The sequence below is a fragment of the Nerophis ophidion genome, linkage group LG21, assembly GCF_033978795.1.
Source record: "Nerophis ophidion isolate RoL-2023_Sa linkage group LG21, RoL_Noph_v1.0, whole genome shotgun sequence".
NCBI lineage: Eukaryota > Metazoa > Chordata > Actinopteri > Syngnathiformes > Syngnathidae > Nerophis > Nerophis ophidion.
This window is the reverse complement of record NC_084631.1, coordinates 37,811,727-37,837,862: the sequence shown is the minus strand read 5'-3', so window position 1 is coordinate 37,837,862 and position 26,136 is coordinate 37,811,727. Positions and strand designations below refer to the sequence as shown.

The 26,136-nt window shown below is 40.8% G+C and overlaps 1 protein-coding gene across 4 annotated transcripts in view; it reads right to left on the bottom strand.

Moving 5' to 3' along the window:
• LOC133540068 (triple functional domain protein-like) overlaps window positions 1-26,136 on the bottom strand; it is a 212,868-nt gene that overhangs the window by 17,164 nt on the left and 169,568 nt on the right. For 2 of the 4 annotated variants that reach the window (XM_061882552.1, XM_061882554.1), the window contains 18 exons: window positions 18,831-18,926; window positions 18,609-18,757; window positions 18,475-18,541; window positions 13,097-13,200; window positions 12,956-13,025; window positions 12,707-12,796; window positions 12,549-12,641; window positions 11,053-11,103; window positions 10,868-10,945; window positions 6,805-6,996; window positions 6,567-6,747; window positions 6,276-6,497; window positions 5,739-6,202; window positions 5,091-5,341; window positions 1,644-1,776; window positions 1,554-1,581; window positions 1,318-1,480; window positions 920-1,041 (listed from right to left, as the gene is read on the bottom strand). In XM_061882552.1, the coding sequence (XP_061738536.1) occupies window positions 920-1,041; window positions 1,318-1,480; window positions 1,554-1,581; window positions 1,644-1,776; window positions 5,091-5,341; window positions 5,739-6,202; window positions 6,276-6,497; window positions 6,567-6,747; window positions 6,805-6,996; window positions 10,868-10,945; window positions 11,053-11,103; window positions 12,549-12,641; window positions 12,707-12,796; window positions 12,956-13,025; window positions 13,097-13,200; window positions 18,475-18,541; window positions 18,609-18,757; window positions 18,831-18,926 (2,554 nt within the window). Of the gene's footprint in view, window positions 1-919; window positions 1,042-1,317; window positions 1,481-1,553; window positions 1,582-1,643; window positions 1,780-5,090; window positions 5,342-5,738; window positions 6,203-6,275; window positions 6,498-6,566; window positions 6,748-6,804; window positions 6,997-10,867; window positions 10,946-11,052; window positions 11,104-12,548; window positions 12,642-12,706; window positions 12,797-12,955; window positions 13,026-13,096; window positions 13,201-18,474; window positions 18,542-18,608; window positions 18,758-18,830; window positions 18,927-26,136 lie in introns of all 4 variants that reach the window. The other 2 variants (XM_061882551.1, XM_061882553.1) reach the window with 1 other exon arrangement.

Genomic DNA, 26,136 nt, shown 5'->3' with positions numbered 1-26,136 from the left:
GTGAGTACTACTATGGTTGTGTGTGAGTACTAGTGTGGTTGTGTGTGAGTAGCGTGGTTGTGTGTGAGTACTAGTGTGATTGTGTGTCAGTAGTGTGGTTGTGTATGAGTACTAGTGTGGTTGTGTGTGAGTACTAGTGTGGTTGTGTGTGAGTACTAGTCTGGTTGTGTGTGAGTACTAGTCTGGTTGTGTGTGAGTACTAGTGTGGTTGTGTGTGAGTACTAGTGTGGTTGTGTGCGAGTACTAGTGTGGTTGTGTGTGAGTACTAGTGTGGTTGTGTGTGAGTACTACTGTGGTTGTGTGTGAGTACTAGTGTGGTTGTGTGTGAGTACTAGTGTGGTTATGTGTGAGTACTAGTGTGGTTGTGTGTGAGTACTACTGTGGTTGTGTGTGAGTACTACTGTGGTTGTGTGTGAGTACTACTGTGGTTGTGTGTGAGTACTACTGTGGTTGTGTGTGAGTACTACTGTGGTTGTGTGTGAGTACTACTGTGGTTGTATGTGAGTACTACTGTGGTTGTGTGTGAGTACTAGTGTGGTTGTGTGTGAGTACTAGTCTGGTTGTGTGTGAGTACTAGTGTGGTTGTGTGTGAGTACTAGTGTGGTTGTGTGCGAGTACTAGTGTGGTTGTGTGTGAGTACTAGTGTGGTTGTGTGTGAGTACTACTGTGGTTGTGTGTGAGTACTAGTGTGGTTGTGTGTGAGTACTAGTGTGGTTGTGTGTGAGTACTACTGTGGTTGTGTGTGAGTACTACTGTGGTTGTGTGTGAGTACTACTGTGGTTGTGTGTGAGTACTACTGTGGTTGTGTGTGAGTACTACTGTGGTTGTGTGTGAGTACTACTGTGGTTGTGTGTGAGTACTACTGTGGTTGTGTGTGAGTACTACTGTGGTTGTGTGTGAGTACTACTGTGGTACCCACCAAGCAGTGTGAGGCTGGCTGAGGAGGTGACAGTGCCCAGGTCGTTGGTGGCGGTGCAGGAGTAAACACCGTCATCATCAGAGGACACAGCAATGATGCGCAGGGTGGCCTCACCACTATCACTGCAAATCACACAGACTGTAAATGTTCTACTGTACACGGACACAGCAACAACATCACTTTTATTCTACTTCACACATATCAATACTTTCTTTGGCCACACGCTGAATGGATCTATATCTAGTAAGGATCCAATCTAGTATACATGTACAAACATACACACACACACACACACTTGTGTAGATACAGTATATACACATATACTGTACATATATATATATATATATGTAGTACACTATAATATAGTGTAGGTGGTATGTAAAGAAGGACATGACTACCTATAGCTGATAGTGAAGCGGCCATTGTTGGTGAGGTTGCTGTGGCTGGGTCCCCTCCAGGTGAGAGTGGGGCGGGGTCGAGCACACACCTTACACCTGAGGGTGACACTCTCCCTGTGGTCACAGGTGACGTCGCTCAGAGGGACAAGGAACTCGGGTGCAACTGACAAGGGGGAGTGAAGGTTTTAAGCACACTAGAATATGAGCATGGGGCCAGAAAACACATGTTGACTTACCATCATAAATGTAGTTTGGATTTAGAAGCTGCAATTGAAAAGTGCGGGAATGAGTTGATGGCAAATAGTTGTTCTCGGAGGTCAGCTCACCTTTACAGACACTTTATTGCCATCTCTGGACTTCCTGTAACCGTTTTCCAGCTTTGTGTCTTTCTTGGCCTCTTTGTCCTTTTTCTCAGATTTCTTGCGGATGCGCAGCGTGGTATGCCAGGAAGAAGACTTCCTGCTGCCGCACAATAGCACACATTCCTTCCTTTTAGTCTTCATTCCAACAGTCAGAAGACACTCATATTGGAGCTCTGAGTGCTGGCCCATTGCACCAATCACAGCGGTGTGGAAGCAAACCTTCACATTGAAGCACATATTCCTCCCTGTCTCTCTGTTCATTCATTCATTCATTCATCTTGTGTCTCATCTCTCTTTTCATGCATTCATCTTGTGTCTGGCCTGGAGGCACAAAGCAACATTGTCCTCACCTCACTTGCTGCAAAGCAGCACACTACGAGTCACTTCAGTGCCCGTGCCTTTCTTTCTTACTGTTGCTAACTCAATATGAGTCCCAGAAACACAGACCAGCGGGCAGAGGAAGACATTGTAGTGGAGTGCAAAAAATAAAAAAAAGCAAGTACATTAATGGTGCGAGGTGTACATTAATGGTGCGAGGACTACATTAATAGTGCGAGGTGTACATTAATGGTGCGAGGACTACATTAATAGTGCGAGGTGTACATTAATGGTGCAAGGTGTACATTAATGGTGCGAGGAGTACATTAATGGTGCAATGAGTGAGTTAATGGTGCAAGGACTACATTAATGGTGCGAGGAGTACATTAATGGTGCGACGAGTACATTAAAGGTACGAAGTGCACATTAATAGTGTGAGGTGTACATTAATGGTGCAAGGAGTACATTAATGGTGCGATGACTACATTAATGGTGCGAAGACTACATTAATGGTGCGACGAGTACATTAAAGGTGCGAAGTGCACATTAATAGTGCGAGGTGTACATTAATGGTGCAAGGAGTACATTAATGGTGCGAGGTATACATAAATGGTGCAAGGACTACATTAATGGTGCAAGGAGTAAATTAATGGTGCAAGGACTAGATTAATGGTGCGACGAGTACATTAATGGTGCGAGGACTACATTAATGGTGCGAGGACTACGTTAATGGTGCGAGGACTACGTTAATGGTGCGACGAGTACGTTAATGGTGCGACGAGTACATTAATGGTGCGATGACTACATTAATGGTGCAAGGACTACATTAATGGTGCAAGGACTACATTAATGGTGCAAGGAGTATATTAATGGTACGAGGTGTACATAAATGGTGCAAGGACTACATAAATGGTGCAAGGAGTAAGTTAATGGTGCAAGGACTACATTAACGGTGCGAAAACTATTTAATGGTGCGAGGACTACATTAATGGTGCTCATAAGTATGGAAAAATTGACAAAGGCTCATACCGCAGCAAGTTTCAATTGTGATGAGACCAGACTTTTCACCCCTGTTATGTTTGTCTTAATAGATAGAACTGTGGAGCACATTGTATTGGGATTCATGTGTACAAACCTTGACTAAACTATTGATTTTTGTCGAGGCTGGAACCCATTATTCATATTTATATGGTTTCTTTGGGAGAATGTTGCTTCAATATACGAATGTTTGCATTAAGGAACTCTGTTTAAGAAACAACTCAGTCCGTAAATTTGAGTTCCCCTACACATACTTATCATTTTGTAGTGTGGAATGTTGGAAAAGGTTTGATCAAGTAAAATGAGTGAAACAGAGAACAATGGAAGATATGAAAAACTATAATCTATTCATTAATAACAATGTAGAATGCTGTCATTGAATTAAAGTAGAATGTTGACTGAAGGAACTCTCCTGAAGGAATCAATAAAGTACTATCTATCTATCTATCTATCAATCTATCGATCTATCTATCTGTCAAGATCACGATGCAGTAAGTCGAATGATACGGACACATTTGTTACGGGATACTTTCTAATATGCCTTAAAGACTGTGTATGTGTAACAGAGATGCGTGGTTTGCGGTCTCATCCGCGGAGTACCGCGGGTCGGGCGGGTGACATGACGTAAAATTAGATTTTAAATAGATTCGGGCGGGTGTCGGTTGAACCATTCGGAATTATTTGATATACATGGTTCAGGGATCGGCAACCTTTACCACCCAAAGGGCCATTTTGACCCGTGTCACAAAGTAAAGAAACAACAGGAGCCGCAAAAATTCTCGCGAATATCTGCTGGAGGTCACCCAGTTAACAAGAATTAGGGCGTGCTATGAAGCCATTGCCTTTGACGCCTTCTACAACATGTACAATCTGCATGCCAGTCCAGCAACATGTTCTATATTACTTCCGCAGACACACGTACACGACTGAGAGGCATACTGGGTGACACAGCGTACACTGATGGTTGTGATATAAACAATCTTACCACTCTTACTAATACGCGCCACGCTGTGAATCCACACCAAACAAGAATGACAAACACATTTCATGTTACTGGACTGGCAAACAGTTTGTACATGTGGTTGCAGGTGTCAAAGGCAATGGCTTCCTAGCACGCCCTTAATCTCGTTAACTGGATAAGCACCAGCAAACAATCGCGAGAATGTTTGCAACTCCCATTATCTTCTATACTCTGTAAAACGGGTCAAATTACATCTATGAGTGGTAAAAGCTGCCCACCCCTGATAACCCCTGATGTATAACAACGGGTGGGTGGCGGGCGGTTGAGGTGTTGATAAAACGTTGGTTCGGGTGGATGACGACTTTAGTGATGCGCTTGCGGATGATATAATTGCCTATCCGCGCATCTCTAATGTGTAAGTAATACGCAACTACCGTATTTCTTTGAATTGCCGCTGGGGCGCTAATTAATTTAAAACCTCTTCTCACTCCTGCGCTTACCAAAGGCATGCGGTAAAAGTAAGCATGCGCTAATTATTTTAAAACCTCTTCTCACTTCGGCACTTACCAAAGGTATGCAGTAAAAATTTGAGTGAGATGTAAGCTTGGACCTTAAATCCTACTGAATAGCTCTTAATCTTCTTCCCTTTATGCGATTTCACAATACTGGTATTGAAATCAGCCTCCTCCATTTTGAAAATGATGACAGGGGAAGTGTCACTCGTGACGTCACGAGTTTGACCAGGCGGTAATACTAAGCATGTGCTAATTATTTTGGGAAGCGAGTTTGACCAGGCAGTAATTCAAGAAAGACGCATACTATATGCCCTGCGGCAATTCAAGGAAATACGGTATATTTATATGATATTGTTAATAGTGACAAATGTGCTGCTTTACACGGCAACTTTATTACAGGTCTCGCTTGGCTGTTGTGTAGCTTCTAGTAGCCTATAGCCCTCAGAAACCCATCAAATCCAATTTGTTTGTGCTGATAACAGACTAATATCTGATATCAATATGAAATAGGGAGACGACTGATAAAATATTAACATAAAAAATTATGCATAAAGAAAGGCAAACAAATCCAACTCTTACTTGATTGATCCCTCGGGGCAGTCGGGTGCAATGGCGGAGGTGTGTCCGAGGACGAATCCCGGGATCCAGCCTTCAGCGGCGGGGCCTTGCTCAGTCGCCGCCCGGAAGACGAGGAACATGTTCTGCTGGTTGCTGGCCAAAATCTGCACCACCTCGCCTTGCATGACGCTGATCTCATCCTCCTTCACCGCCATGTAGTCCTGCGTCACCAACATGGTGGACACGCTGCTGCTGCTGCTGCTAGTTTCACTCTGTCACAGGGAAGAAACAACATCTTATCATCCATCCTCAGCTCTTTTCATTTCCATGTCAGCTGCATCTCATTCTCGAAGAAAAAGGAAGATAAGAAGATGATTCTTTGGCTCCAGGAAAGGATGAAAGTGGGGTTGTAGCGGGCGTACAAAGGTCAGGTTAGTTGCAGCTGAGAGGACATTTGAGGAGCGCGAGAGGTGAAGGAAGGCCAGGAGGAAGAGGTCAGGGGTTAGTAAAGCTTGGAAATCAAGAGTCACCCTCGACGGTTTGTCCACCAGAGAGGGTTCTGCTAGTCTTCAGTGGACAGATTAGTCTGCTGCGAGACAGGAGTCGGGACAGACCGGGCCTCCCTCTGCGTCTGTGTTAGTTGGATGGACACCAGGCAGCAGGTCTTACCCCGTTACTCTGAGTGGACTGCTCGCTGGTGGACGAGCAGGTGCTCATGCGGTCAGCGTCCTTGCTGTGCGTGGAGTGCCTGTGGCTTTGATTTGGGTTCCCAGAGCCGGTCTGGTTCTGGTTCGAGTTCTGACGGACCGGACTCTCTCCCGCTTCCCCTGGGAAGGTGAACGAGCCAGGACGGCTTGCTGGAGAGCCTGGCATGGAGCTCCAGAATCCAGAGCCGGACTTCTGGATGGGACTGGCAGGGGTAGGAGGGAGGACGTCCTTGGCAAAGGCGGGGAGAACCAGAGAGGGCACGGCTCCAGGCCGCTGTTTGGGTGTGGTGGGCAAGGACGCCACTGGGGTTCGGACCATAGGAGCTACTGCGTTTGTAGGGGTCTGTGCTTGCTCCTCTGGGGTCTTACCCTGTGGGCTGCCCCCTGGAGGGAGAAGAGGGGGAGGAACAGGACGGGGACTCGGACCTGGATCATAAGCGAGCACAACTCAAACTTCAAGCCATTTCTGATTGTACAGACGGGCCACACAAAACCGTACCTGACATCTTGTTGGGGCCGTCAGGGTCGGCCCCGGGGTGTTGGCGGAGGGGTTGCGGCAGGCGAGACGGCTGGGGGATCCTGGATGGTCGACGGCAGCCACTTTGGGGCGAGATAGCGCTGCTGGCCTGGGAACTACCTGGCACGGTAGAAGCAGTGCAGCCTTCGCCTGGAGCTCCCACACACGACCCCCCACTGGCACCAACATGGTTCCTCTGGTACTCTATCGGTGAGGTCATACGATAAGAAACAATGGCGCTCTCTAAAATGGGACATTTTCATGCCGGCTCACCATTGAGAAAATTGCGTTGGCTCTCCAGTATTTGGCTGATCTGAAGCGTCCATACCTCTCGCACCCCTGGGTGAGAGGAGTGCAGCACAAAGGACTCCACCGTGCCGTTGGTGGAACGAGACGTGAGCATGAACTTGCAGGGGTCGCCCTCCACGTTGTCTTCCAGACCTAAACTGCTAACCTGGAGCAGGAGACACAGCCATCACAGACTGGCCCAGGTTGCCATGACAACACTTGCCTTGACGCTGCTCTTGTAGAGGAAGCCAGGCAGGGTGCAGCCTTTCTTCTTGTCTAGTGGCTCGCTGAAGATGAGGAGCTGCTCAAAGAGGAAGACTCTCCTCTCCTTCATGCGGCCGAGCACACTGCTCTCTGCGTCAGACACCATGAACGTGTCCTGCAGTAGAAGACGGCCCTGGGCTACCATCTTACCCTGGGGAGGGAAGAGGGGAGTACGTCAGAGCTGCTCCTTTGGAAGGTGACCAATCTAACATGCCACACTTGTGCAACCTTAACATTGACTAAACACACTTACTTATGCTTAGGATCTCATAAGTCAGCACATATATATATATATATATATATATATATATATATATATATATATATATATATATATATATATATATATATATATACATATATATATATATATATATATATATATATATATATATATATATATATATACATATACATATATATATTTTATTTTTTACAAACTTGTTTCCATATGAGTTGGGAAATTGTGTTAGATGTAAATATAAACGGAATACAATTATTTGCAAATCCTTTTCGACCCATATTCAATTGAATGCGCTATAAAGATAAGATATTTGATGTACAAACTCATAAACTTTTTTTTTTTTTTGCAAATAATAAACTTAGAATTTCATGGCTGCAACACGTGCCAAAGTAGTTGGGAAAGGGCATGTTCACCACTGTGTTACATCACATTTTCTTTTAACAACACTCAATAAACGTTTTTGGAACTGAGGAAACTAATTGTTGAAGCTTTGAAAGTGGAATTCTTTCCCATTTTTGTTTTATGTAGAGCTTCAGTCGTTCAACAGTATGTATGACAGTTCAACATATGACAGCTCTCCGCTGTCATATTTTACGCTTCATAATGCGCCACAAATTTTCGATAGGAGACATGTCAGGACTGCAGTCGGGCCAGGAAAGTACCCGCACTCTTTTACTACGAAGCCACGCTGTTGTAACACGTGGCTTGGTGTTGTTTTGCTGAAATAAGCGGGGTCGTCCATGATAACGTTGTTTGGATGACAACATATGTTGCTCCAAAACCTGTATGGACCATTCAGCATTAATGGTGCCTTCACAGATGTGTAAGTTACCCCTGCCTTGGGCACTAATGCACCCCCATACCATCACAGATGCTGGCTTTTGAACTTTGCGCCTATAACAATCCGGATGGTTATTTTCCTCTTTGTTCCGGAGGACACCACGTCCACAGTTTCCAAATATAATTTGAAATGTGGACTCGTCAGACCGCAGAACGCTTTTCCACATTGCGTCAGTCCATCTTAGATGAGCTCCGGCCCAGCGAAGCCGTCGGCGTTAGTGGGTGTTGTTGATGAATAACTTTCGCTTGGCTTAGTAGAGTTTTAACTTGCACTTACAGATGTAGCGACCAACTGTAGTTGACAGTGGTTTTATGTAGTTTTCCTGAGCCCATGTAGTGATATCCTTTACATACTGATGTCGGTTTTTGATGCAGTACCGCTTGAGGGATCAAAGGTCCTTAATATCATCGCTTACGTGCAGTGATTTCTCCAGATTCTCTGAACCTTTTGATGACTTTACGAACCGTAGATGGTAAAATCCCAAAATTCCTTGCAATAACTCGTAGAGAAATGTTGTTCTAAAAATGTTCGACAATTTGCTTACAAATTGGTGACCCTTGCCCCACCCTTGTTTGTGAATTACTTAGCATTTCATGGAAGCTGCTTTTATTCCAAATTATGGCACACCTGTGGGATGTTCCAAATAAATGTTTGATGAGCATTGCTCTACTTTATCAGTATTTATTGCCACCTTTCCCAACTTCTTTGTCACGTGTTGCTGGCATAAAATTCTAAACTTAATGATTTGCAAAAAAAAAAAAAGTATCAGTTTGAACATCAAATATGTTGTCTTTGTAGCATATACAACTGAATATGGGTTGAAAAGGATTTGCAAATCATTGTATTCTGTTTATATTTACATCAAACACAATTTCCCAACTCATATGGAAAAGGGGTTTGTACTTCCAACACTTGAAATCTTCCAACAACTTCTTGATATACTACCTACTAATATCAAGTTTTGAGCATTGTTTATGTTTTATGGCTTTTTGTCAAAAATATGTTTGTCTTTTTATAATGAGGAAAATGCAAAATGTTCAATGGTTCTAAAAAATATTTGTAGAGAGCAATATTTGTGATTGTGTAGTTGCAGCTTTGAATAGGCCAATAATTCATGAGAACATTGATGTTTGACACAGTAAACCAAATATATATATATTTACAGTGCCTACTGAGCTAAAATGAGAAAGCAGGCAGGACTTGCTCGAGATTATTGAGTTCACTTAAGTCTTTTATATATATAACTGACCGATATTTCAATTGCATTCAAACAGTTGAATGGCAGTTTAAGTAATTTACACTCATCAACCTCTGACGATTATGTGCATGGTTCCCTGGCGCCACCTGGTGGTTAAGGGGGCCAATTAAACCTAAACAATATTTTAATGTTTTTCTAATCAGCAAGAATCAGAATCAGATATACTCTGATTCTTGCTGATTTGAAAAACATTAAAATATTGTTTAGGTTTAATTGGGCCCCTTAAGAATGAGATTAATTTGGTTTTCATGGAAAAAGCATTCTATGTACATACTCAAACACATACATACATAGTACATACATACTCACACAAATACATACATACATACATAGTACATACATACTCACACACATACATTGTACATACATACATACATACATACATACATACATACATACATTGTACATACATACATACATACATACATACATACATACATACATACATTGTACATTCATACATAAATTGTACATACATACATACAAACATACATACACACACACATACTCACACAAAAACATACATTGTACATACATACTCACACACATACATACATAGTACATACATACTCACACACATACATACATTGTACATACATAAATACATACTCTCTCACACACACACACACACACACACACACACACACACACACACACACACATACATATAGACATACTCACACATACATACATACTATGTATGTATGTATGTATGTATGTATAATATTACATATTTAAAACAAAACAGTTTTCTAAACTGGACTTTCAATCGAAGCAGGAGTTAATAAAGGAAGATCTCCATCGAGACAGAGAAATTTTTAAAACTGAAGAAAGATAAGGAAGACTTCTATAAACAAGTTATCGATGCTTTTGATCAGAAGGAGCTGCGCATGGACTTCATTTATAAGTAAAGGTAAGACCATAATAAAGTTTTTTTAATAAAATGTCCTTTTCATGATGGTATCTTTACATCACACGCAAATTTTTAAGCGCAGGCCTAAATTTACCGCATACATTTGGTAAGCGCCGGAGTGAGAAGAGGTTTTAAATTAAATAGCGCCCCGGCGGAAATTCAAGGAACTACGGTATATCGTATTTGCTGATGTAGTTCTGTTGTCTTATTCCCCTATTGTACCCGCAAATCCCCCCCCCCCCCCGTCTTCTTTTTTCCCTGCTTTCATTCCCTTCCTTCTCTGGTTTGGCTGCACCAAACACTAAATAAATCCATTTAATGAAGTCAAATGCAAATCCCTTTGGGCCCGAGAGGCTGCACAAAGGTTAAAGTTGAAGTACAAAGCAGCAGTACTGCATCACTTGTGTAACAGTTGGAACATACTGCTGTTCTTTTTATGTAAATATGAATGAATAAAATACAAGCATACAAATCTATTAGGATGGCAAAAAAGGAAAAAGGAAGCTGGGAATAAAACAATGTTGCAGTATTGGTTAAAGTGCTATCCCTAGTTAAAGTTAAAGTACCAATGATTGTCACACACATACTAGATGTGGCAAAATTATTCTCTGCATTTGACCCATCACCCTTGATCACCCCCTGGGAGGTGAGTGGAGCAGTGGTCAGCATCGGGAATCATTTTATGGTGATTTAACCCCCAATTCCACCCCTTAATGCTGAGTGCCATGCAGGGAGGTACATATAAAGTCAATTATTTGCTACTTACATCAAACCCCTGAAGCCGGCCCACATTCATCATGTCATTGCACTTTTTAGGCACGATGCACATCACCTCCACTGCTTTCTGCAACAAATAGACACAAATATATATATATATTTTTTTTAAATACGATTGTTGAGATGTTGTAAAAAAATAAAAAAATAAAATAAAAATAATATATTTTGGCTTACCTCCAGATCCACACACTCCAGCCCCGCCTTTTTAGAGTGTTTTAGCAAGTCCTGAAACAAAGTAGATGTCAAGATCAGTGTTGGGACACCACAAATATCTGTTTTCGAGTATGGTACTCAGTTGTCATACACGTTTCCACCACTTGTCATATGACTGAGTGACGCATGACAACCGCAGACAATCAAGGAGAAGCCTCTTGTGTGCAAGAATGATGAATAATTATTATGTATTTTTCAACAGGTTTTTGGAAGTTTCTTGCGTTGTTCAGCATGTCGTGTGTGCTGCTTCATGTCTTCAATAATAGGCAAGAGCAACAGCGAGTACCTGCGGCTGAGGCGAGCCATACCATTTTTAATGATATTTCAATAATTATATTTTGACGCAAAAATGAGGGTAGACCAATGTGATATTTATTAAGGCAGTGATTCTCACTCTGTGGTATGCAGGCTCCATCTAGTGGTAAACCAAAGAATCACTGAATTAAATATTCAAACAGTGTTACTGTTCAAACTGTGTGTCATGTTACAATGGCCAAGAGTAAGAAACATAATTGTTCATTAAAACCTCTGCCTTGTTTTGAATGAATATTTAGTATACCGTATTTCCCTGAATTGCCGCCGGGGCGTAATTATTTTAAAACCTCTTCTCACTCCGGCACTTACCACTTACCATCACACTCAAACAATTTGAGTGTGATGTAAGGATACCATCATGAAAAGCACATTTAATAAAAAAAAACGTTATTATGGTCTTACCTTTACTTATAAATGAAGTCCATGCGCAGCTCCTTCTGATCAAAACCATCAATAACTTGTTTATAGAAGTCTTCCTTATCTTTCTTCAGTTTTAAAAGTCTCTCTGTCTCGATGGAGATCTTCCTTTATTACCTCCTGCTTCAATTGAAAGTCCAGTTTAGAAAACTGTTTTATTTTAGATATGTAATCCTCCATGTTAAAAGTGCAAGCGAGAGGAAAAAATAAACACACTCTGCTCACTCTTGCGGCTCGTTGTCACTTCTTCTGCAGTTGAGTAGTCGCAAGAAGGATCACTAGCGCCCTCTACCACCAGGAGGCGGGAGTCATTCAATGACTCATATTTGACACACGCAGCTACGGTATATTAATAAAACATAGCTGCTTACTGTTCTTTTTAGCATATTCAATAGCTTGGACCTTAAATCCAACTGAATAGCTCTTAATCTTCTTCCCTTTATGCGATTTAAAATGATTCAAATCAGCCTCCTTCATTTTGAAAATGATGAAAAGGGAAGTGTCACTCATTCTAGACTCATTCTAGACATGCGCTAATAAAAATAATATTTTGCGAAACAAATTTGACCCGACGTTAATCCTGAGCCGGTGGTGATGCTAAGCATGCGCAAATTATTTTGCAAAACAAGTTTGACCCGGCAGTAATTCTAGGCAGGCGCATACTATATACCGGCAGCAATACAAGAAAATACGGTATTTGGAGAAGCAGTGCCCCCTACACTAACCTTCAGCAGCAGTTGGTACTTCATGATCCTCTGCACCGGCTTGATGAGCAAGTCTGTGATCTGCAGTCTATGGCCAAGCCGCTGCTTCAGGTCCTGTGCCGGGGTCAAAGGTAAATGAAAAGGCCGCCGTGTGCGCCACCAAATTCTTTCTAGCGTACCTCAAAATAGGTGTCGAGGTACTCTGAGACAATGAGCTCAGACTTGGGCTTGTTCTGACAATACACCACGTACATGTTCAGCCTCCTCTCCTACACGGTAGTCAGGATCAACAAATGGTTACAACAGGGAGAGGGGGGGAAGAGAGAGAGAGAGAGAGAGAGAGAGAGAGAGAGAGAGAGAGAGAGAGAGAGAGAGAGAGAGAGAGAGACAGAGAGAGAGAGAGGTGTAGGAATACATTTGTGACAAACCTGTTTGAGGAAGAGGGGTCCCAGTCTGTCGGGGTCCTCTAAACATTTCTCTAACTCGCCGAGGAAGAAGCTGAGCAGAGAGAGATGAAAGTGAGCTGCTACCACAACAATCTGTCATCCTCTTCTTATTGTGCTCCTTACTCTTTGTGCCAGTCAAAGATTTGATGGATGTTGCCAAATACCATTTTGTCTTTGCCCTTCATGTCATCAGGGACGCCCTCCTCCTTCATCCTGCAAATGTAACCCTGAGCGCGCACACACACACACACACACACTTCTTAACTCTCAGGAGCTCACGAACTCCTATCTGCGATCTACGCCTGCACGTAGGCCCGGCAGCTACACAACAGCTAAGCAAGCAGTAGCACACAAGCCAGACATACGTAATAATGACTGAACAATATTGCAATGTAAAACAGCACATTTGTCAATATGAACAAGTATCAGATAATTATAGTTGTATATTACTTACACATACAAAAACCTAGAAAGTATTCAGTAACAAGCGTGTCTGCATCATTGTACAAACCCCAATTCCATATGAGTGCGGAAATTGTGTTGGATGTAAATATAAATGGAATACAATGATTTGCAAATCCTTTTCAACCCATATTCACTTGAATGCACTACAAAGAAAACATATTTGATGTTCAAACTCATAAACTTAATTTTTTTTTTGCAAATAATAATTAACTTAGAATTTCATGGCTGCAACACGTGCCAAAGTAGTTGGGAAAGGGCATGTTCACCACTGTGTTACATCACATTTTCTTTCAACAACACTCAATAAACGTTTGGGAACTGAGGAAACTAATTGTTGAAGCTTGGAATGTGGAATTATTTCCCATTCTCTTTTTATGTAGAGCTTCAGTCGTTCAACAGTCCGGGGGTCTCCGCTGTTGTATTTTACGCTTCATAATGCGCCACACATTTTCCATGGGAGACATGAATTGATTAACGTGGACCCCGATTTAAACAAGTTGAAAAACTTATTCGGGTGTTACCATCTAGTGGTCAATTGTACGGAATATGTACTGTACTGTGCAATCTACTAATAAAAGTAGAAATCAATCAATCAAAGTCTGGACTGCAGGCGGGCCAGGAAAGTACCCGCACTCTTTTACTACGAAGCCACGCTGTTTTAACACCAGGCTTGGCATTGTCTTGCTGAAATAAGCAAGGGCGTCCACGATAACGTTGCTTGGATGGCAACATATGTTGCTCCAAAACCTGTATGGACCATTCAGCATTAATAATGCCTTCACAGTTGTGTAAGTTACCCATGCCTTGGGCATTAATACACCCCCATACCATCACAGATGCTGGCTTTTGAACTTTGCGCCAATAACAATCTGGATGCTTATTTTCCTCTTTGTTCCGGAGGACATCACGTCCACAGTTTCCAAATATAATTTGAAATGTGGACTACAGAACACTTTTCCACTTGGCATCAGTCCTTCTTAAATGAGCTCAGGCCCAGCGAAGCCGGCAACGTTTCTGGGTGCTGTTGATAAATGGGTTTGGCTTTGCATAGTAGAGTTTTAACTTGCACTTACAGATGTAGCGACCAACTGCATTTACTGACAGTGGTTTTATGAAGTATTCCTGAGCCCATGTGGTGATATCCTTTCCACACTGACGTCAGTTTTTGATGCAGTACCGCCTGAGGGTTCAAAGGTCCGTAATATCATCGCTTACGTGCAGTTATTTCTCCAGATTCTCTGAGCCTTTTGATTATTTTACAGACCGTAGATGGTAAAATCCCTGAATTCCTTGCAATAGCTCGTTGAGAAACGTTGTTCTAAAACTGTTCGACAATTTGCTTACAAATTGGTGACCCCCACCCCATCCTTGTTTGTGAATTACTGAGCATTTCATGGAAGCTGCTTTTATACCCAATCATGGCACCCACCTGTTCCCAATTAGCCTGCACACCTGTGGGATTTTCCAAATAAGTATTTGATGAGCATATCAGTATTTATTTCCACCTTTCACAACTTCTTTGTCATGTGTTGCTGGCTTAAAATTCTAAAGTAATGATTATTTGCAAAAAAAAAGGTTTATCAGTTTGAACATCAAATATGTTGTCTTTGTAGCATATTCAACTGAATATGGGTTGAAAAGGATTTGCAAATCATTGTATTCCGTTTATATGTACATCTAACACAATTTCCCAACTCATATGGAAACGGAGTTTGTACTTATAAAAGGTATGATTTTAATTTTATGAATTATTGTGGCCACTGGGTGTCACCTAACATTCCACACGACAAAACGTGATGATTTTGCATCGGACTCGAGGCTTAGCTTAAACATTTAGTTAAAAAGTTGTATGATATATTTTATTTAGGTCAAATATGTTTTACAGTACAGTATTTGTCTTATTTTTTATCATTATGTTGTGGCGATCAAAACAGATATTCACCAACAATACTCCCATTTCCAGGTTAATGTGAAGGTTTGTTTCCATGCCGATGGAGCCTTTATTTACATATCTGTTTTTCATGGGGAGTAAAACTTTACTTCGACTGCTGCCTCATCAATAACACTTCTCCACAATGGTGAGTTTGGAGGGGAGGGATGTTCAACTTGTGCCGGTCAATACCTTTTCTCTCTGCCTCTTGACGAAGGCGGCCATTGTGCTATTAGAGGTTTGTGGCCCCAAACTAAACCACCCCCGATGGGAGCTTAATCTGGGATAAACTTTTGTTTTTTACTCATCCTCCTCCCCCTGCCTTTTCATTTTCCCATCTTAATTTGGAGGGTGGGGCGCACCCTAGTGACCACCCATCAGCCTTCCTGCTCCGTAGACCCTGTACAATGTCTGCTCTTGACCGGGTCTGTACTATTTAAGTCCAATGACAATAAAGTGCTACTAACTACACGGCGAATGTCTTCAGGGAAAAGATCAAGTTGTTCAGAACCGTATTTCAAAGAACGTAAACAGGTTTTTATACCGTACTTAAAGTATGAAAATATTCCATTTATAAATAAGAATTCTACTTTGCAAAAAATCATTTACTATGGTCAATCTTGGAACCAATTACCTATTTTACAATTAGGCACACCTAAAAACCTCCATTTTTTTTCAAAAGCTGACGGCGCGCCTTATAATCCGGTACGCCTTATATATGGACCAATATTGAGCCACAACAGGTCTCGCGACTACGGTAAGCAGCCATCAACTTCCTTTTCCCCCCGTAGAAGAAGAAGTGCGCTTCTTCTTCAACGATAAGCAGCCGTCGACTTCCTTTTCCCCCGTAGAAGAAGCGCACGGGGCATTCTGGGATATATGACTGCGGGAGGCGTGCCGTTTCTGTGTGTTTATGTAGAGACCCCAAAATGGCTCCTATTAAGAGACACGCTTACGATGCAGAGTTTAAACTCAAGGCGATCAGTCACACAGTAGAACACGGGAATAGAGCAGCAGCGAGAGAGTTTAACATTAACAGCAGCGACACTGACTCCTTTAATGACGACTTTGACGAGACAGACCCGGGCATGTTGGATGCCGTATTCGCCCAACTGTTTGATTGGAACACTGAAGAAGAAGAATTTGAGGGATTCGTGGATGAGGAATAACTTAATAAAGTGAGCTTTACATGTTTATTTTGTGTGTTGTGTTGTGTGACATTATCGTTTGAGCAACGTTGAGTTATTGATATATTATTGCTTTGCACTATTTCGAGTGTTACTATATTGTGATTGCACTAACGTTTGATTTACCGCAACTGTATCAGACTGTTTTTTACGTGTTTATTGAAACGAGGAAAATAATAAAACAGCTGTTTATTCATTTTGTGAGTGAATGGAGTTGTCGAATGCTGGTTTGTAATCTATTAATAAAGTTTGACTGACCTATCTGACTGTTTTGTTGACATTCCCTTTAGCGCAGCTCCATTTAAAGCAGTGGTTCTCAACCTTTTTTCAGTGATGTACCCCCTGTGAAAAAATTTTTCATTCAAGTACCCCCTAATCAGAGCAAAGAATTTTTGGTTGAAAAAAATAGATAAGTAAAATACAGCACTATGTCATCAGTTTCTGAGTCATCAAATTGTATAATAGTGTAAAATATTGCTCATTTGTAGTGGTCTTTCTTGAACTATTTGGGAAAAAAAGATAAAAATAACCAAAAACTTGTTGAAAAATAAACAAGTGAGTCAATTATAAATAAAGATTTCTACACATAAAAGTAATCATCAACTTAAAGTGCCCTCTTTGGGGATTGTAATAGAGATCCATCTGGATTCATCAACTTCATTCTAAACATTTCTTCACAAAAAAATAAATCTTTAACATCAATATTTATGGAACATGTCCACAAAAAATATAGCTGTCAACACTGAATATTGCATTGTTGTATTTCTTTTCACATTTTTTGAACTTACATTCATATTTTGTTGAAGTATTATTCAATAAATATATTTATAAAGGATTTTTGAATTGTTGCTATTTTTAGAATTTTTCTTAAAAATCTCAAGTACCCCTTGGCATACCTTCAAGTACCCCCAGGGGTACGCGTACCCCATTTGAGAACCACTGATCTAAAGGATGCATAACGTAACCCCAGCCTCTACTGTAGCATCTATTCTATGCGCCTTATAATGCGGTGCGCCTTATATATGAACAAAGGATTTTTGAATTGTTGCTATTTTTAGAATATTTCTTAAAAATCTCAAGTACCCCTTGGCATACCTTCAAGTACCCCCAGGGGTACATGTACCCCATTTGAGAACCACTGATCTAAAGGATGCATAACGTAACCCCAGCCTCTACTGTAGCATCTATTCTATGCGCCTTATAATGCGGTGAGCCTTATATATGCACAAAGGATTTTTGAATTGTTCCTATTTTTAGAATATTTCTTAAAAATCTCACGTACCCCTTGGCATACCTTCAAGTACCTCCAGGGGTACGCGTACCCCATTTGAGAACCACTGATCTAAAGGATGCATAACGTAACCCCAGCCTCTACTGTAGCATCTATTCTATGCGCCTTATAATGCGGTGAGCCTTATATATGAACAAAGGATTTTTGAATTGTTCCTATTTTTAGAATATTTCTTAAAAATGACACGTACCCCTTGGCATACCGTCAAGTACCGCCAGGGGTACGCGTACCCCATTTGAGAACCACTGATCTAAAGGATGCATAACGTAACCCCAGCCTCTACTGTAGCATTTATTCTATGCGCCTTATAATCCGGTGCGCCTTATAGTGCGAAAAATACGGTACACGCGATGAACGGGTGATGACTATATACATATTTTATGTTTGCATTAGAAAGGTTCATTAAAAGTTTTTTCATTAAAATTTTTGCTGCGAAAAAATACATTTACCCAAATCCTATCTTAGTGTAATTGTAGGCCCAATGTGTTGTGAATAAACGACTGAACATTCCCACATACGAGGCTGTGATGTAACAAACATCATGGAACCAAGGTAGGCAAGACAATCACTTTTCGGGTAACATTTGGAATTCCAAAGGGTTAAGAAATGGGCGTGGCTCCACACTCACCTGCACCACCTGGCCCAGGTCTTTGACATAATCTCTCTCCGTCTCCACCAGTTCTAGCAGAATGTAACTTTAACGGGAAGAAAAGATTATCAACACAAAAATGAAATCGTTGAAGTCAAAGTACGGAGACTTACTGTCTCTTCTTGAGGATGCTCGCTCGCCGCTCATCCATCTCCTCCATGGGGGAGGATGAGGAGAGCAGGGAGTTGTCTGAAGGGTTGAAGGAGGGGGAGCTACTGTCGCCTTGTTCCACTGACAGCGAGCTGGGACGGTCCTCCAGAGCCTGAGAGAGGTACACTTGCATCTTTTACATTCAAAGTCAAGTAGAGAATGACGTCTCTGTGTTAGTTTCCTACCATCTTGCTTTTGACCAGTTCCTCGATGGCGCTCACCAGCTCGGCAGCACTGGGCGTCTCTGAACTGGACGGGCGCACTGACAGACGAGAGGAGTTCTGGAGATGGACAGTAAACCAACATGAGCTCCACTCGCGTACTCAGCCGACTGTCTACTTTAGGGCCTGTGTCCACTGTGCTACTAAGGTGCATATTGACAATTGGGAAGAAAAGGATTCATACTTATTTTGTAAACGGGCTGAGACCAACCCACGCACAAGAATTGATAGTTATCCCTCAGGAGTCCACAACCTCCTATTCATTCGCTGCCGCACTCTGTTTCCACCAAGTCTTTCAATCAGGGGTGTCCAAAGTGCGGCCCGCAGCCCATTTTTTAGCAGCCAGCAACACATTTAAAAAATAATCTTACAAAAAAAATTTAATAAAAGAGCAAACTGGTGTAATGTAACAAGAACATGTTGCAATAATGGCACTAATAACACAAATCTGCCATGGAGGCAGTTTTTTCTTTTACTTTAAAATTGTCTTCGCTCAAAACATAATAATAAGTTGATCTAGAAATGTAAGCGTTCGAAGCAAAAATAATATATATTGATATATACTGTAACTTGTTTTTAAAACTTTGAGTGGGGGCCTTTTGGTTCTCCTGACCTTTAGTGTGATCTTTTTTTAAACTGTAATTTCTTTAAAAAAAAAAAAAAAATCACACTGAACCAAAAGCAATGTTGTTATGAATTATTTTCTATTTAAGGCACCAATTGCTTCACATTAAATATTCCACTTGAAACATTTTTTGGGGGGGAAATATTACATATTTTGTGATTCTATAAAAAGGGTTTGAACCAAAAGATTATAAAACATGAAAATAATTCAAAGCTAATGTCAAATAATAGATCTGAAGTTGATCTATACATATCATTCCTGGCTGGATCTCACGGGAGTCTTAATCATTTTGCACTGTTGTCTGATGGAAATGATGGAAGGTGAAACTCTACGTACTGTAGCAACTGACTGTGTGGCCAAAGTTGAAATTGCCAAAAAGCACATTTTAAGATACCGTATTTCCTTGAATTGCCGCCGGGTATATAGTATGCGCCTGCCTAGAATTACTGCCGGGTCAAACTCGTTTCGCAAAATAATTAGCGCATGCTTAGCATTACCGCCGGCTCAGGATTAACGCCGGGTCAAACTCGTTACGCAAAATATTATTTTTATTAGCGTATGTCTCGAATTTCCGCCGGGTTAAACTCGTTTTGCAAAATAATTAGCATATGCCCAGGATTTCCGCCGGGTCAAACTCGTCACGTCACGAGTGAAACTTCACCTGGCATCATTTTCAAAATGGAGGATGCTGATTTCAATAACTTGAAATCACATAAAGGGAAGAAGATTAAGAGCTATTCAGTAGGATTCAAGGTCCAAGCTATTGAATATTCTAAAAAGAACAGTAAGCAGCTATGTTTTAATAATATACCGTAGCTGCGTGTGTCAAATATGAGTCATTAAATGACTCCCACCTCCTGGTGGTAGAGGGCGCTAGTGATCCTTCTTGCAACTACTCGGCTGGAGAAGAAGTGACAACAAGTAGCAAGAGTGAGCAGCGATCGTTTATTTTTTCCTCTCGCTTGCACTTTTAACATGGAGGATTACATATCTAAAATAAAACAGTTTTCTAAACTGGACTTTTAATCAAAGCAGGAGGTAATAAAGGAAGATTTCCATCGAGACAGAGAGACTTTTAAAACTGAAGAAAGATAAGAAAGACTTCTATAAACAAGTTATTGATGCTTTTGATCAGAAGGAGCTGCGCATGGACTTCATTTATAAGTAAAGGTAAGACCATAATAACGTATTTTTTATTAAATGTGCTTTTCATGATGGTATCCTTACATCACACTCAAATTTTTAAGCACAGGCCTAAATTAATTGCATGCCTTTGGTAAGCGCCAGAGTGAGAAGAGGTTTTGAATTAATTAGCGCCCCGGCGGCAATTCAAGGAAATACGGTATTCAACATTCTCCTGCCACTTGCCAGCGAAAGAGGATAATGCAGGCCCCAAATGTGTCACGTTTCATGTGTCAAGTAACCCGTGACGAATGGGGTCATATAAATCCCCTTCCTACCATAAGATTTGAAGGTAAAAAAAAAAAAAAGATTTTATATATATATATATATATATATATATATATATATATATATATATATATATATATATTATATATATATATATATGACACACCCTTAACACTGAGGAACCTTTTGGGTCCCCGGTGCCAATAACATTCACCAAAATTGGTTACAATATATGTTGTATTGGTTTTAAAAAAGAAAAAACATAAAGTTGGGCCCAGCATGCTTTCATTTATTAGTGTGCGATCCTCAGTAGAAACATTTTGTGCAGTTCTGCTTTAAACGGAGTCATCAGTCAATTAAAACAGCTTTATAATAAATGGTATTGGCCATCGTTGTGTCCTCATGTTTTTGTAAGCGCTTCTGGTGCAAAAAGGCACCCGCTTTGAAAGTGGAAGTAAGCAGTCGCGCTGGGGGCAAAAGCTTGCCATCCACCGATCAACGCAACCAGAGGCAAAAGGGGAAGGGGAAGCCAACAGGGCCACCACACGCCCAATATTTAACTTTGTTGCTTGCTGAAATATTACCACTAAATATTGTCTTCTTACTCTTGAGTTAAAGGCCTACTGAAATGAGCTTTTGTTATTTAAACGGGTATAGCAGGTCCATTCTATGTGTCATACTTGATCATTTTGCGATACAGCCATATTTTTGCTGAAAGGATTTAGTAGAGAACATCGACGATAAAGTTTGCAACTTTAGGTCGCTAATAAAAAAGCCTTGACTGTACCGGAAGTAGCAGACGATGTGCGTGTGACGTCACGGGTTGTAGGGCTCCCCACATCTGAACATTGTTTACAATCAAGGCCACCAGCAGCGAGAGCGATTCGAACCGAGAAAGCGACAATTTCCCCATTAATTTTAGCGAGGACGAAAGATTCGTGGATGAGGAAATTTAGAGTAAAAGCCTAGAAAAAAAAAAAAAGGAAAAAAAAAGGCGAGGGCAGTGAGAGCGATTCAGATGTCTTTAGATACATTTACTAGGATAATTCTGGGAAATCCCTTAACTGCCTATTGTGTTACTAATGTTTTAGTGAGTTAAATAGTACCTTAAAGTCGGAGGGGTGTGGCCAGGGGTGTGTTGACGCCAGAGTCTCTGAGAGAAGTCATGGCAGCTGCAGGAGGACGCTGGCTCCGCTGATCTCCGGTAAGGGGCGACTTATTTCCACAAATTTCTCACCGAAAACTGCCGGTTGACATGTAGTCGGGACCTAATGTTCGCTTGACCGCTCTGATCCATAGTAAAGCTTTACCTCCGGGAATTTTAAACAAGGAAACACTGTGTGTTTGTGTGGCTAAAGGCTAAAAGCTTCCCACCTCCATCTTTCTACTTTGACTTCTCCATTATTAATTGAAAAAATTGCAAAAGATTCAGCAACACAGATGTCCAACATACTGTGCTTCTTTTCTTTCTCCTATGTCCCCCCCCTCCCTTGTGGAGGGGGTCCGGTCCGATGACCATGGATGAAGTACTGGCTGTCCAGAGTCGAGACCCAGGATGGACCGCTCATCGGGACCCAGGATGGACCGCTCACCTGTATCGGTTGGGGACATCTCTACGCTGCTGATCCGCCTCCGCTTGAGATGGTCTCCTGTGGACGGGACTCTCGCTGCTGTCTTGGATCCACTTGAACTGAACTCTCGCGGCTGTGTTGGAGCCACTATGGATTGAACTTTCACAGTATCATGTTAGACCCGCTCGACATCCATTGCTTTCGGTCCCCTAGAGGGGGGGAGTTGCCCACATCTGAGGTCCACTCCAAGGTTTCTCATAGTCAGCATTGTCACTGGCGTCCCACTGGATGTGAATTCTCCCTGCCCACTGGGTGTGAGTTTTCCTTGCCCTTTTGTGGGTTCTTCCGAGGATGTTGTAGTCGTAATGATTTGTGCAGTCCTTTGAGACATTTGTGATTTGGGGCTATATAAATAAACATTGATTGATTGATCGATTGTAATTGCGCGATGAAAAGAGCCGACGTTTAGCCATAAATGGTGCTAGCTAACATGTCCCCTCCAACCAATAACGTCACAAACACGCGTCATCGTAGCGTCATCATTCCCCGATGTTTTCAACAGTAAACTCCACGGGAAATTTAAAATTGTAATTTAGTAAACTAAACCGGCCGTATTGGCATGTGTTGCAATGTTAATATTTCATCATTGATATATAAACTATCAGACTGCGTGGTCGCTAGTAGTGGCTTTCAGTAGGCCTTTAAGTCACATTGAATAATTACATGGAACCTACTAACAGTTTACAGCCTTCTCAATATGATATGAGAGCATGTGTTAATTACAGATATTAATATCAAGACTTAAGTCAGGCTGATTACAAAAATATTCTGCAAAAGGAGGGAATCATAAAGAAACAATAACAAATACATTTCTATAGAATTACACATTGACAACATAAATACATTCTAACTAAATTAATGATATATATTTCTTGAATAAACTGTCGATAAAATTAACATGCAAATGAAACTAGAGCTACACCACTTGAGTCATATTTTTTGCGCTCCAGCCGCTCTCTGACTCCAGATTTCTTCTGTTTGTTTGACATTGTCAATACTGCCACACATGGTGGAAAAGTGCTTTGCAATTGAGTCCTAAAAGTGCAGTTCCCCTTTAATACACAATAAAAATGGCTGAAGGTGTATCACCGCTAATTACTAACCTGGGGCCGTACTTATCAAGCGTCTTAAGAGTGCCATTTTACATGTAAATCCTGAGAATTTGCGAAATTTAGTCCTACTCTCAAACTTAGGAATAAAAGCTATTTATCAACGTTCTTAAGTCTAAGAATCACTACTACTCTCCACGATATTTAAGAGACCTTCAGAGGTGTCCTAAGTGGTTAGGAGTTGCCAGCAGGGGGTGGCATTGAGGCGACAAAGACGTACTCGAACGTTCAGGGAGAGGAAGGATGTCCTGGCTTTGTTTGATGGCGAGCAGCTGATCATACGGTATCGTTTGGACCAGGGGTCACTAACCTTTTTGAAACCAAGAGCTACTTCTTGGGTACTGATTAATGCGAAGGGCTACCAGTTTGATACACACTTAAATAAATTGCCAGAAATAGCCAATTTGCTCAATTTACCTTTAACTCTATTTTATTATTAATAAATGATATTTATCTTTGTGGAAATACTGATCATCTTAATGATTTCTCACAATAAATATATATTTTTGATGACATGTTTTAAATAGGTAAAATCCAATCTGCACTTTGTTAGAATATATAACAAATTGGACCAAGCTATATTTCTAACAAAGACAAATCATTATTTCTTCTAGATTTTCCAGAACAAAAATTTGAAAAGAAATTCAAAAGACTTTGAAATAAGATTTAAATTTGATTCTACAGATTTTCTAGATTCGCCCAAATATTTTTATTTTATTTTAATCATAATAAGTTTGAAGAAATATTTCACAAATATTCTTTGTCGAAAAAACAGCACCTAAAATGAAAAATTTAATTAAAATGTATTTATTATTCTTTACAATAAATCAAATAAATTTACTTGAACATTGATATAAATTGTCAGGAAAGAAGAGGAAGGAATTTAAAAAGTAAAGGAGGTATATGTGTTTATAAGTCCTAAAATCATTTTTAAGGTTGTATTTTTTCTCTAAAATTGTCTTTCTGAAAGTTATAAGAAGCAAAGTAAAAAAATAAATGAATTTATTTAAACAAGTGAAGTCCAAGTCTTTAAAATATTTTCTTAGATTTTGAAATTCTATTTGAGTTTTGTCTCTTTTAGAATTAAAAATGTCGAGCAAAGCGAGACCAGCTTGCTAGTAAATAAATAAAATTTAAAAAATAGAGGCAGCTTACTGGTAAGTGCTGCTCTTTGAGCTATTTTTAGAACAGGCCAGCGGGCGACCTGGTGCCCGCGGGCACCGCGTTGGTGACCCCTGATTTAGACAGAGCGGGTATTATTTTTGTCACAAATTTAATAAGGGGTGTCATCTCATCATTTATTTTTGATTCATTGCCAATATTGTTTGTTTGTTTTGTATTATTTTGTAGTTTATTGTCGAAATATACACTGCCGTTGTCCACTTAAATATTTCTAACATATTTCTTTGTTCTTTGACAAGGGATTCCCTTCCGTGATTGGTCATTTCCATGGACACAGAAATGACGTCACCTAAAATTCCGTTTACGGCACACAGTAATGTTGTAATTCAGCTCTGAGTGTGACACTTAAGATTCAGTCCTAAACTTCGCTGAAAGTGTCAGTAAGACGCTTGATAACTAACTTTTAAGTGCAGATTTCACCGAATAATTTCTTTACTCATAAGTCAACTCTTAGCAGACTTCTTAGGAGTAATTCTAAGAAGCTTGATAAATACGGCCCCTGGACTCCAGGTGACAAAGCGTGTTATTAGTACATACATTTAGACTTTTTTCTTTACATTGGGCCAGGGGTGTCCAAACTTTATCCACTGAGGGCTGCACACTGAAAAGTCAAAGCAAGTGGGGGGCCATTTTGATAATTTTTATTTTAAAAAAACAATACAATATATGTATAAATTTCGGACTCCACTCAGGCTTGATCCCAGGGACCCCAAAGGGTTTTGGTCAAAAAAATATTAAAAATGTGTCATTATTCAGTAATATCTTTTTATTATTATTCAAGTTTTGAATCTCTAGATCAGGGGTGTCAAACTCAAATACAGAGTGGGCCAAAATTCTAAACTGAACAAAGCCGCGGGCCAAATTTGAACAACTTAACCTTTTAATAGGAACCCAAACAAGTTTTGCATTGAATATTGAACAAGCAAGGCTTATATAACTTAATAGTGACATGCAAAATCGCGTTTTGTTGGTAGCGGGGGTGTATATTGTAGCGTCCCGGAAGAGTTAGTGCTGCAAGGGGTTCTGGGTATTTGTTCTGTTGTATTGATGTTGTGTTACGGTGCGTATGTTCTCCCAAATTGTGTTTGTCATTCTTGTTTGGTGTGAGTTCACAGTGCGGCGCACATTTGTAAAAGTGTTAAAGTTGTTTATACGGCCACCCTCAGTGTGACCTGTATGGCTGTTGAGCAAGTATGCGTTGCATTCACTTGTGTGTGTGTAGAAGCCGCATATATTACGTGACTGAGCCGTTACGCTGTTTGTACGGAGGAAAAGCGGACGTGACGACAGGTTGTAGAGGATGCTAAAAGCTG